Source organism: Sorex araneus, chromosome 5 (genome assembly GCF_027595985.1).
Source record: "Sorex araneus isolate mSorAra2 chromosome 5, mSorAra2.pri, whole genome shotgun sequence".
NCBI lineage: Eukaryota > Metazoa > Chordata > Mammalia > Eulipotyphla > Soricidae > Sorex > Sorex araneus.
The window spans coordinates 94,322,362-94,334,076 of record NC_073306.1 but is presented as its reverse complement, the minus strand read 5'-3'; the positions used below and the strand labels follow the sequence as shown (position 1 = coordinate 94,334,076).

The window sequence follows — 11,715 nt, the reverse complement described above, 5'->3', positions numbered from 1 at the left end:
TTTCACTTTACTTTCTCTTTACTTTGATTATATACAAACAAAAAAACTCATTATTATTGTTTGGTGTTTCCCCCCCAGAGTCGGACCTGCTGGAAAAGAAGCATTTGATAATTTGTTTTCCATTGCTGAGAATGAGAAGATATGAGGTCGTGTGGCCATAGTAGCGGCCGTGAGGTTCTAGATTTCTGTATTTTAGTATTTTAGTGACTAGGTCCAGAGGGCTTTCTGCCAGAGGTTGCATCATTGCTAGCTCGTACCTCTCTGTTACTTTATATTCCACATGTGAGTGCAATCTTTCTGTGTCTCTCTCTTTCTGACTCATTTCACTCAACATACTTTCCATGTTGATCCACTTATATGCAAATTTCATAACTTCATGCTTTCTAACAGCTGCATAGTATTCCATTGTGTAGATGTACCAAAGTTTTTTTAGCCAGTCATCTGTTCTCGGGCATTCGGTTTTTTTCCAGATTCTGGCTATTGTAAATTGTGTTGCGATAAGCATACAGGTGTAGATGTCATTTTGACTATACTTTTTTTGCTTCTCCGGGGTATATTCCCAGGAGTGGTATTGCTGGGTCAAATGGAAGCTCAATTTCTAATTTTTTGAGAATCGACCGTATTGTTTTCCAAAAGGGCTGAACCAGTTGACATTCCCACCAGCAGTGTAGGAGGGTTCCTTTCTCCCCACATCCACGCCAACAGCGGTTGATTTTGTTATTTTGGATGTGAGCCAGTCTCTGTGGTGTGAGGTGGTATCTCATAGTTGTTTTGATCTGCATCTCCCTGATGATTAGTGATGAAGAGCAATTTTTTCATGTGCCTTTTAGCCATTCGTATTTCTTCCTTGAGAAAGTTTCTGTTCATTTCTTCGCCCCATTTTTTGATGGGGTTGGATGTTTTCTTTTTCTAGAGGTCCACCAGTGCTTTATAAACCCTTGATATCAACCCTTTATCGGATGGGTATTGGGTGAATATCCTTTCCCATTCTGTAGATTGCCTTTGAATTCTGGTCACTGTGTCTTTTGTGGTGCAGAAGCTTTTTAGTTTAATATAGTCCCATTTGTTTATCTCTGTTTCCACTTGATTACTTAGTTCCGTGTCATCTTTAAAGATACCTTTATCTTCAATATCGTGAAGGGTTTTGCCAACCTGTCTTCGATGTATCTTATGGTTTGTGGTCTGATGTTGAGGTCTTTAATCCATTTTGATCTGACTTTTGTGCATGGTGTTAGGTTGATGTCTAAGCCCATTTTTTTGCATGTGGCTGTCCAGTTATGCCAGCACCATTTGTTGAAGAGGCTTTCCTTGTTCCATTTCACATTTTTTGCCCCCTTATCAAGGATCAGATGATCATATATTTTGGCTGCATGTAGGGATATTCCACCCTGTTCCATTGATCAGCAGCTCTGCCTTTGTTCTAGTACCATGCTGTTTTAATTGTTACTGCTTTGTAGTAAAGTTTGAAGTTGGGGAGGGTGATGCTTCCCATTGTCTTTTTCCCAAGAATTGCTTTAGCTATTCGTGGCCGTTTATTGTTTCATGTGAATTTCAGGAGTGTTTGATCAATTTCTTTGAAGAATTTCATGTGTATCCTTATAGGGATCGCATTGAATCTGTATAGAGCTTTGGGAAGTATTGCCATTTTGACAATGTTAAGTCTTCCTATCCATGAGCAAGGAATATGTTTCCATTTCCTTGTGTCCTCTTTTATTTCATCGAGTAGTGTTTTGTAGTTTTCCTTGTAGAGATCCTTTACTTCCTTAGTTAGGCTGATTCCTAGGTACTTGATCTTCTGGGGCACAATTGTGAATGGGATTTTTTTTTAATGTCACTTTCCTCTGACTCGCTATTTGCATATAGGAAGGCCATGGATTTTTGGGTATTGATTTTATAGCCTTCAACTTTGCTGTACAAGTCTATTGTTTCTAGGAGTTTCTTAGTGGAGGTTTTAGGATTCTCTAGGTATAGAATCATGTCATCTGCAAATAGTGAGAGCTTGATTTCTTCCTTTCCTATCTGTATACCCTTAATGTCTTTTTCTTGCCTAATTGCTATTGCAAGTACTTCCAGTACTATGTTGAACAGAAGTGGTGAGAGTGAGCATCCTTGTTTTGTCCCTGATCTTAGAGGGAAGGCCCTTAGTGTTTCTCCATTGAGGATAATGCTTGCCATGGGTTTGTGATAGATGGCTTCAACTATCTTGAAGAAAGTTCCTTCTAAGCCTATTTTGGTGAGAGTTTTCATCATAAATAAGTGTTGGATTTTGTCAAATGCTTTCTCTGCATCTATTGAAATGATCATATGGTTTTTATTTTTACTTTTATTGATATGATGGATTATGTTGATTGATTTCTGAATGTTAAACCATCCTTGCATCCCCGGGATGAATCCTACTTGATCGTGATGTATGATTTTTTTTATGAGTTGTTGGATTCTACTTGCTAGTATTTTGTTGAGAATCTTTGCATCCATGTTCATCAGGGATATTGGCCTGTAGTTTTCTTTGTTTGTGGTATCTTTGCTTTGGTATTAGGGATATATGAGCTTCATAGAAACTGTTTGGTAGAGTCCCTGTTTCTTCAGTTTCCTTGAATAACTTGAAGAGAACTGGCAACAGGTCCTCTTTAAATATTTGGAAGAATTTGCTAGTAAATCCATCCGGGCCTGGGCTTTTGTTTTTAGGAAGACATTTGATAACAGTTTCAATTTCCTTGATATTAATGGGTCTATTCATGTATTCCAAGTCATCTTGATTCAGTTTTGGGAGATTGTAGGAATCAAGGAATTTGTTCATTTCTTTTAGGTTCTCTTGTTTCATGGCATAGAGATTTTCAAAGTAGTCTCTGATGATCTTTTGAATTTCGTTGGTTTCTGTTGTGATATCCCCCTTTTCATTTCTGATTCAGTTTATTAGGGTTCTCTCTCTTTCTTCCTTTGTGAGTCTTGCTAGCGGCTTTCAATCTTGTTTATTTTCTCAAAGAACCAGCTTTTTGTTTTATTGATCTTTCGGATTGTCTTTTGGGTTTCCCTATCGTTAATTTCTGATCTAAGTTTTATTATTTCTTTCCATCGGTCTGTCTTGGGTTCCTTTTTCTGGTCCTTTTCTAAGATCTTGAGCTGTGAAGTCAAGCTCTCTATGTAGGCCCTTTTCTCTCTCCTGAGGAATGCTTGCAGGGCTATAAATTTTCCCCTTAACACAGCTTTAGCCGCGTCCTATAGGTTCTGGTAGCTTGTGTCTTCATTCTCATTTGTTTCGAGGTATCTTTTTTTTTTTTAATTTATTTATTTTTAATTAGAGAATCACCGTGAGGGTACAGTTACAGATTTATACACTTTTGTGCTTATACTTCCCTCATACAAAGTTTGGGAACCCATCCCTTCACCAGTGCCCATTCTCCACCACCCGTAAACCCAGTGTCCCTCCCACCCTCCCCAATCCCATCTCCCCCCCACCCCACCCTGCCACTGTGGCAAGGCATTCCCTTCTGTTTTCTCTCTCTAATTAGCTGTTGTGGTTTGCAATAAAGGTGTTGAGTGGCCGCTGTGCTCAGTCTCTAGCCCTCATTCAGCCCGCAACTCCCTTCCCCCACATGGCCTTCGACTACAATGTAGTTGGTGATCGCTTCTCTGAGTTGACCTTTCCCCGGAACGTGAGGCCAGCTCGAGGTATCTTTTGATCTCTTCCTTGATTTCCTTTTTAATCCACTCGTTGTTCAACAGGGAATTGTTTAATTTCCAGGTGGTCAATCTGGTGCTTCGTGTCTGTGTGTGCTTAGCTTCTATTTTCAGTGCATCATGGCCCGAGAAGATGGTTGATACAATTTCTATCTTGCTGATTCTGTTGAGGTATGTTTTGTGACCCAGCACGTGGTCTATTTTGGAGAATGTTCTGTGTGCACTGGAGAAAAATGTATATTCTTTCTTTTTGGGGTGTAAAGCCCTCTATAGGTCTATAAGCACTCTCTCTTCTATTTCTTCCTTCAGGGCCATTGTTTCCTTGCTGAGTTTTGTTCTTGTTGATCTATACAGAGGTGATAAAGCGGTGTTGAAGTCTCCAACTACTATTGTATTTTTTTTTGCTTTTTGGGTCACACCCATGGTGCCCAGGGGTTACTCCTGGCTCTGCACTCAGGAATTACTCCTGGCGGTGCTCAGGGGACCATGCTGGGAATCGAACCCGGGTGGGTCACATGCAAGGCAAACACCCTACCCACTGTGCTATCACTCCAGCCTCTCTACTCAACAATCTTAACATTCAATTCTTGTCCAGCGTTCTCATTTCCAGTTATTGTCATACTGGTTCCTTCTCTATTTTAGTTACGCTTTGCGCTCCCCTCCCCCACGCACTTGTGGTTTATTCCAACCACTGACCAGTCCTTCTAGGCCCTGTTTTCTGTGGATATTAGTCTCTTAATGTATGTGTGTATGTGTGTGTACATTTATATATATGATTTTTACATACCACAAGTGAATGCAGTCATTCTATATCTGTCTCTCTCCTTCTGACTAATTTCACTCAGTATGAAAGTCTCCAAGTCCATTTATAGGCAAATTTTATTATTTAATTTTTCCTAACAGCTGCATAGTATTCCATTGTGTAGATGTTTCTCTATCCAGTCCTCTCTTCTCAGGCACTCAGGTTGTTTCCATATTCTGGCTATTGTAAATAGTGCTGCAATGAACATAGGAGCGCACATGGTGTTTTTGGGTCCCCAGGGTATATTCCCAGAAGTGGTATTGCTGGATGGATCAAATAGGAGCTCAATGTCTAGGTTTTTGAGGAATGTCCATGTTGCTTACCAAAAGGGCTAGACCAGTAGGCCTTCCCACCAATAAAGAAGGAGAGCTACTTTCGCTCCACATCCATGTCAGCACTGGTTGCTCTTGTTCTTTGGATGTGAGACGATATCTCACTGTTGTTTTGATTTGCATATCTCTGATTAGTGATGAAGAGCATTTTTTCATGTGTCTTTTGGCCATTTGAATCTCCTCTTTGAGAAAGTTTCTGTGTATTTCTTCTCCCCATTTTTTGATGGGTTGGATTTTTTTTTTCTTGTAAAGTTCAACCAGTGCCTTGTATATCTTTGGTATTAACTCCTTATCAGAAGGGTTTGGGGTAAATAACCTTTCCCATTCCGTAGGCTGTCTTTGAATCTTAGTCACTGTTTCTTTTTAGGTGCAGAAGCTTCTTAGTTTAATATATTCCCATCAGTTTATCTTCGCTTCTACTTGCTTGGTCAGTGGTGTTTCATCTTTGGAGATACCTTTAGCTTCAATATCACAGAAGATTTTGCCTACATTTTTTTCCATGTACCTTATGGATTCAAGTCTGATGTTGAGGTGTTCCTTTTTTTTTTTTTTTGATTTTTGGATCACACCTGGTGATGCACAGGGGTTACTCCTGGCTCTGCACTCAGGAATCACTCCTGGGGACCATATGGGATGCTGGGAATCGAACCCAGGTTGACCGTGTGCAAGGCAAACGCCCTACCCGCTGTGCTATCACTCCAGCCCCGAGGTCTTCCTTTTTTTAAAAAAAAGTTTAATCACTATGAAATACAGTTACAAAGCTTTCATATTTGAGTTTCAGTCACACAATGATCGAATACCCATCCCTCCACCAGAGCACATCTTCCACCACCAATGTCCCCAGTCTCTCCCCGCCGCCCATCCCAACCCTCCCCCTTCCTCTATGGCAGACAATTTCCCCCCCTACTCTCTCTCTATTTGTGGCATTATGGTTTGCAATACAGATACAGAGAGGCTATCATGGGTCCTTTATCTATTTTCAGCACACATCTCCCATCCCGAACAATCCCTACAACCATCATTAACTTAGTGATCCCTTCTCTATTCCAGCTGCCTTCTCCCCCAGCCAATGAGGCAGTCTTCCAACTATGGAGCAATTTTTCTGGCCATTGTGTCTACTATCCTTGGATGTCAGTCAAGGTCTTTCATTTTAATCTGATATTTGTGCATGGCATTAGATTGAGATCTGAATTCATTTTTTTGCATCTAGCTATCCAGTTTTGCCAGCACCGTTTGTTAAAAAAGGCTTTTCTTGGGCCGGAGTGATAGCATAGCGGGTAGGGCGTTTGCCTTGCACGCGGCCGACCCGGGTTTGATCCCCGGCATCCCATATGGTCCCCCAAGCACCGCCAGGAGTAATTCCTGAGTGCAAAGCCAGGAGTAACCCCTGAGCATCGCTGGGTGTGACCCAAAAAGCAAAAAAAAAAAAAAAGGCTTTTCTTGTTCCACTTCATATTTCCTACTCCCTTATCAAAGATTAAGTGATCACATATTTAAGGGTGTATCTCAGGATATTCAACCCTATTCTGATGGTCTTCAGGTCTGTTTTTATTCTGATATCATGCTGTTTTAAAATTACTACTGGGAAGTGCAATTTTAGACCCTCTGCCTGTCTCTGGTGCCTGTCTTGGGGTGAAACTGCAGTGCTTTGGTTTGTGGAACAAAAGCAACCCAAGCTCTGCTCCTGTTGAGATAGTAAACTGTCTCCCACCCCAGTGACCAAATAATCCGAAACAGTCTACAAAACAGTCATTTGACCATCAGTTTAGTCACTGATTTGAAAGCTTCTGGTGAAGAGGAGTCCTCATGGGCGGGCTTCAGCCCAAGCCAGTGGTTTTGGTTTCTAAGCGTGGTCAGATGAAGATCCTTTTATCTCTTAGGTGATGATCTTTCCTTCTTAGGTAAGGTTTATTTCTAATTCACCCAAAGATCCACAACAGTTTTAAAATCTTTATTCATGAAAAGATCTGTAAACACTTTATACAAGTCTTGAGCAATTCTTTTACAAACATGTTTAGAACTCATAATACTGTACAAAAACAAATCCAATCAAAAAAGAAAGCAGCTTCGGATTAGGGGAATCAGTTTTCCCCCATTGGCCCCGCCCCCTAAAGCAAAGGTCTTCTCCATGCGGGATTTCCAGGACTCCCCCACAGGAACCCCTCCACCTGATCCACAAAGCCTACAGATATTTGACTCCCGCTTACTGTTTCCTCTGGATTGGAGTATTAGAAGAGAAGAGACCATGGGTAAGGGGGCTGGGGGGCTTGTCCTGCAAGAGCCCCACCATGGTAAGCTGCTTAACAAACACTTAACAAAGAAAGAGGCTCAATCCTCTTTCCTGGCCCACATCCCGTATTGACAGGAAAAGTACAGCTCTCTTTGGCATGTCTGGTTTTGGGGTCACAACTAGCAATGTCCAGGGGTACTCCTGGTGGTGCTCGGGGGATCGAACCCCAATCAACTGCGAGTAAGGCAAACTGCGCTGCTCACTGTACTATTGCCCCGGGCCCAGCTCTTAGTTTTAAATGCTGTCTGCTGCCACCCTATCCCATGACCCTGAATGGGTTGTAATGACAAAACTACAAGTCAATAAATTGTATTCTAGTAACAACATAAGGTTTTGTCAAGTTTGAATTTTTTTATGCCAGTTAAAGCCATCTTGGGGTGGCTTGAAGAAAACAAACTGACATTTGCTACAACATTTACTGTGAAAATTGCACTTTCCCCAACAGTCTTTCCAATCACTTATTTAGGTATTAGGAATCCGGATTAATTAATTAATTAATTAGGATTAATTGACACAGGCTTGGGAAATATGCATATTCTGAGCCTCAATTTAATCAGAGCAGATGCCCAGCAATTCCAGGATAATCATGGAAGCAGTCCTGGTACCCACTGTTTAAAGTCTTATGCTCAGGGGCTGAAGCGATAGCACAACAGGTAGGGCGTTTGCCTTGCATGTGGCCGACCCAGGTTCGATTTCCAGCATCCTATATGGTCCCCTGAGCACCGCTAGGAGTAATTCCTGAGTGCAAAGTCATGAGTAACCCCTGTGCATTGTCGGGTGTGATCCCTCCCCCCAAAAAAGGTCTTATGCATCAGAGCTATTGGGTGGCTCTGGCACACTTCAGCTTAAAAGAAAATTTTCAGGAGCCAGAGCCATATAGAGCAGATGGAAGCTTATTTGCACACAACTGACCCAATCCTCATGTCCCACATGGTTTCCCAAAATACACAGGGAATGATTCCTGAGCTCCAGTGTCTGAAGTAAGCCCTCAGCATGTCCTCCTCAAAAAAAAAAAAAAAAAAAAGCTTATTCAGCAGCTTGTAACCTCAGAGCTCAAATTCCATCTGCAGGTCTAACCAACTTTATTTGTTGATATGATAGTTCTAGCTTCAACTTTGGCTCTGCTGGATAACTTAGGGTGAATTATTAATCTTCCTTGAATTCTAGTTTCTTCTTTACTAAAATGGAGATGTAAGTATTTCATATGGTGCACATGTGAGGTCCTGGGTTCAATTCCCAGTACCACATGATCCCCCAGAAGAGACTTGCAGGGTCACCGACCTCCAAAAAAAAGTTCAAATGGCATGATAAGATGACAGGTGTTAACAGTGCAAGGTACATGGCGGGGACACACACACACACACACACACACACACACACACACACACACACACACACTTCTCATTTCCCTGAAAGGACATTTTCCAGTTAATTCCACAAAACTTTACATGGAAACATCAAGGACAAGCTATCCAGTGGCACATAACATGGAGGAGGAGTTGCAAGATGTCTTTTAAGAGATAGGCAGTAACAGTATTCCCATATTAGTGAGATTCCCAAAAATACATCGAAAGAGGATGTATCTGAACATATTCCTTAGCTCCAACAGCCCATTTTTTTCTCTTTTGGGCTTTTTTCGGGGGGAGCATACCCAGTGGTGCTAAAGGCTTACTACTGGCTCTGAACTCAGGAATCACTCCTGGAGATGCTCAGGGGACTACATGGGATGTTGGGGGTCGAACCCAGGTCAGCATGTGCAAGGCAAACACCCTGACCATTGTACTATGACTCCAGGTATTTCAGTGAAGAAAGTAACATGTACATGGTTCTCTACTTCTACCTCCCTAGTACCTAACTTGCTGTGTTCCTGTTACAGCTATTTCTTAAATGCAACATCATCTTCCTCTTGTAAAAGACAAGTGCCTTCACTGACTAAACACAAAACACAAAGATCCAGTCCAGGAATCAAATGGAAAATGTTACCAGAGAAAACCTGGAGAGATAACGAAGAGACAAAGAATCTGCTGACAGGGGCTGGAGCGATAGCACAGCGGGGAGGGCGTTTGCCTTGCACGCAGCCGACCCGGGTTCGATCCCCGGCATCCCATATGGTCCCCCAAGCACTGCCAGGAGCAATTCCTGAGTGTAAAGCCAGGAGTAACCCCTGAGCATCGCTGGGTGTGACCCAGAAAGCAAAAAAAAAAAAAAAAAAAAAAGAATCTGCTGACAGGTGCGAGGCCAAAGCTTGCTTTCTGGCACCATCCCACGGGTGCCAAATATAATCCTGATGCCTCCAGCACTCGAAACCCCAGTCTCTGCAACATGGTGTGTGGATTCCCAGCAGCCTATATCAAAGTGTGTGTGTGACCCCTGATGATCTACAAAACAAATGTGAGCATGACTAAATGTGCAGTCCCCATGAGCACTGCAGCCAAAATGTGCCGAGTGCTGCTGCTAAGAGAAGATTAGCCTCAGGAGCCTGTGTCTCAGCACTCAACCACATGTGCACAACCCCTGGCCGTCACAGTCAAACAAGAGTGGGGAAAGAACTTGAGGCCCAGGAGAGAACATTTGTCCCAGACCATTCCCAGCAGCTGCCCAGGGATGACTCCTGGGAGAACCTGGCCCGCACTGTGGTCATTTTAACTCCAGGATTTTGTATAGCACTTTGGAGACATTCTTACTCTTCCCAAAAGACTTTCTTTGGCACTTTGTGTTTTAGGATGGACACAGTCAATTGGGGCATTCATTTCTTCTGCAGAAATTTCATTTTACTTCCTAAAGGGAGAAACAGCAGAGGGAAGTCTCATTAGTTAATTTTTATTTCTTGTACATGATATTCAGAACAGCCAAGGGGAAGCTCCCATCTTACACTATCAGTTCAGTGTTAGACCACCACCCACCATCCCACCCTCCCAGGCCAACTACCTAATTGCAGAGGAAGAAGATAACCCAGACATCATCTAATCCAGTGATTTTTCAACCCTGACTGGAAATTTCCTGGAGTCTAGTGGTGGTGTTGGTGACAGGGCTTGGAAAGGGTACCTCAGATTTAATTTTTTAGCTCCCCAGAAATGACAATACCATCAGAAATGAGAATCATGGATCTAACATAACCCCATGATATAAAAGACCAAATGATAGGATAAGTGTAACAATGCAGGGTACTTGGTGGGACACACACACACAGACACACAGACACATACACATACACACACAAGTAATTCTCATGTCTCTGAAAGGATATTTAAGTCCAAAGCATAATTTGCCCAAGATCTCCCTGTTAGTGGAGTACAGGAAATAAGTTCAATTAGGGGCATATTTTTCAAAGATAAAAATAAATACAGAGAAAAAGGTTCTTTATTGTTTTGGGCTTTGCACACTTTTGCACACTGTTCTTTATATCATTTTGGATTTTTTTTTTTTTTTTGCTTTTTGGGTCACACCCAGCTGTGTTCAGGGGTTACTCCTGGCTGATGGATTCAGGAATTATTCCTGGCTCGGAGGACCATATGGGATGCTGGGAATCGAACCCGGGTCGGCTGCATGCAAGGCAAACGCCCTACCTGCTGTGGTATTGCCCCAGCCCCATCATTTTGGATTTTTAAAAAGTATTGACTTTTTTTTGTAATTATACAAGTGAAAAATCATAAACAACCACATTTCCTTTTGAAGTGTGAAATCAGGGGCTTGCAGGACATACGCTTTTTGCCTCAAATGCCCTCTAAGTTGGGTGTTTTTTTTTTTTTCTTAATTGAGGGAGGAGCACCATTCCTGGAGGTGCAATACCAGGCTGATGCACAGTGTGTATGGAGAAAGCTCCTATTTCAACTCCTTAATCCCAAAATCTCCAAATTTAACATATTCTTCTCAGACAGAGGACGTATCAGGTAATAGATGCTACACTTAATGTAGCATCTAAAAAAACAGATGCTACACTTAATCTTAGCTTTTTCAAGGTCTTCCTTCCTTCCTTCCTTCCCTCCCTCCCTCCCTCTTTCCTTCCTTCCTTCCTTCCTTCCTTCCTTCCTTCCTTCCTTCCTTCCTTCCTTCCTTCCTTCCTTCCTTCCTTCCTTCCTTCCTTCCTTCCCTCTTTCCCTCCCTCCCTCCCTCCCTCATTCCCTCCTTCCTCCCTCCCTTCCTTCCTTCCTTCCTTCCTTCCTTCCTTCCTTCCTTCCTTCCTTCCTTCCTTCCTTCCTTCTCTCTTTCCCTCCTTCCCTCCCTCCCTCCCTCTGTCCCTCCCTCCCTCCCTCATTCCCTCCCTCCTTCCTTCCTTCCTTCCTTCCTTCCTTCCTTCCTTCCTTCCTTCCTTCCTTCCTTCCTTCCTTCCTTCCTCCCTCCCTCCCTCCCTCCCTCCCTGCCTCCCTCCTTCCCTCCTTTCCTTCTTCTCAGAGATTGAACCCAGGTTAACCATGTGCAAAGCAAAAGTCCTACACACTGTACTATCACTTTGGCCCCCATGCTGGGAGTGTTTTGCCCAGATACATAGTTCTAAAAGCTGGAGTGATGCACAGATTTGAGTCCCAGCACTGTTTAGAGTGACTCATGAGCATTAAGCTGGGAGCAGCCTGTGAGCAACACTAGGTATAGCTCCCCAATGAAAAGGAGTTACC

The 11,715-nt window shown here is 42.7% G+C and overlaps 1 protein-coding gene and 1 pseudogene across 3 annotated transcripts in view; both read right to left on the bottom strand.

Annotated features, from left to right (window-relative positions):
- Positions 1-6,747: 6,747 nt before the first annotated feature.
- The window catches only part of DENND2C (DENN domain containing 2C), a 92,891-nt gene continuing 87,923 nt past the window's right edge, over positions 6,748-11,715 (bottom strand). For all 3 annotated transcript variants that reach the window (XM_055140121.1, XM_055140123.1, XM_055140122.1), the window contains one exon: positions 6,748-9,880. In XM_055140121.1, the coding sequence (XP_054996096.1) occupies positions 9,849-9,880 (32 nt within the window). In that variant the 3' untranslated portion in view covers positions 6,748-9,848. The remainder of the gene's footprint in view (positions 9,881-11,715) is intronic.
- LOC129405166 (U2 spliceosomal RNA) lies at positions 10,861-11,065 on the bottom strand (annotated as a pseudogene).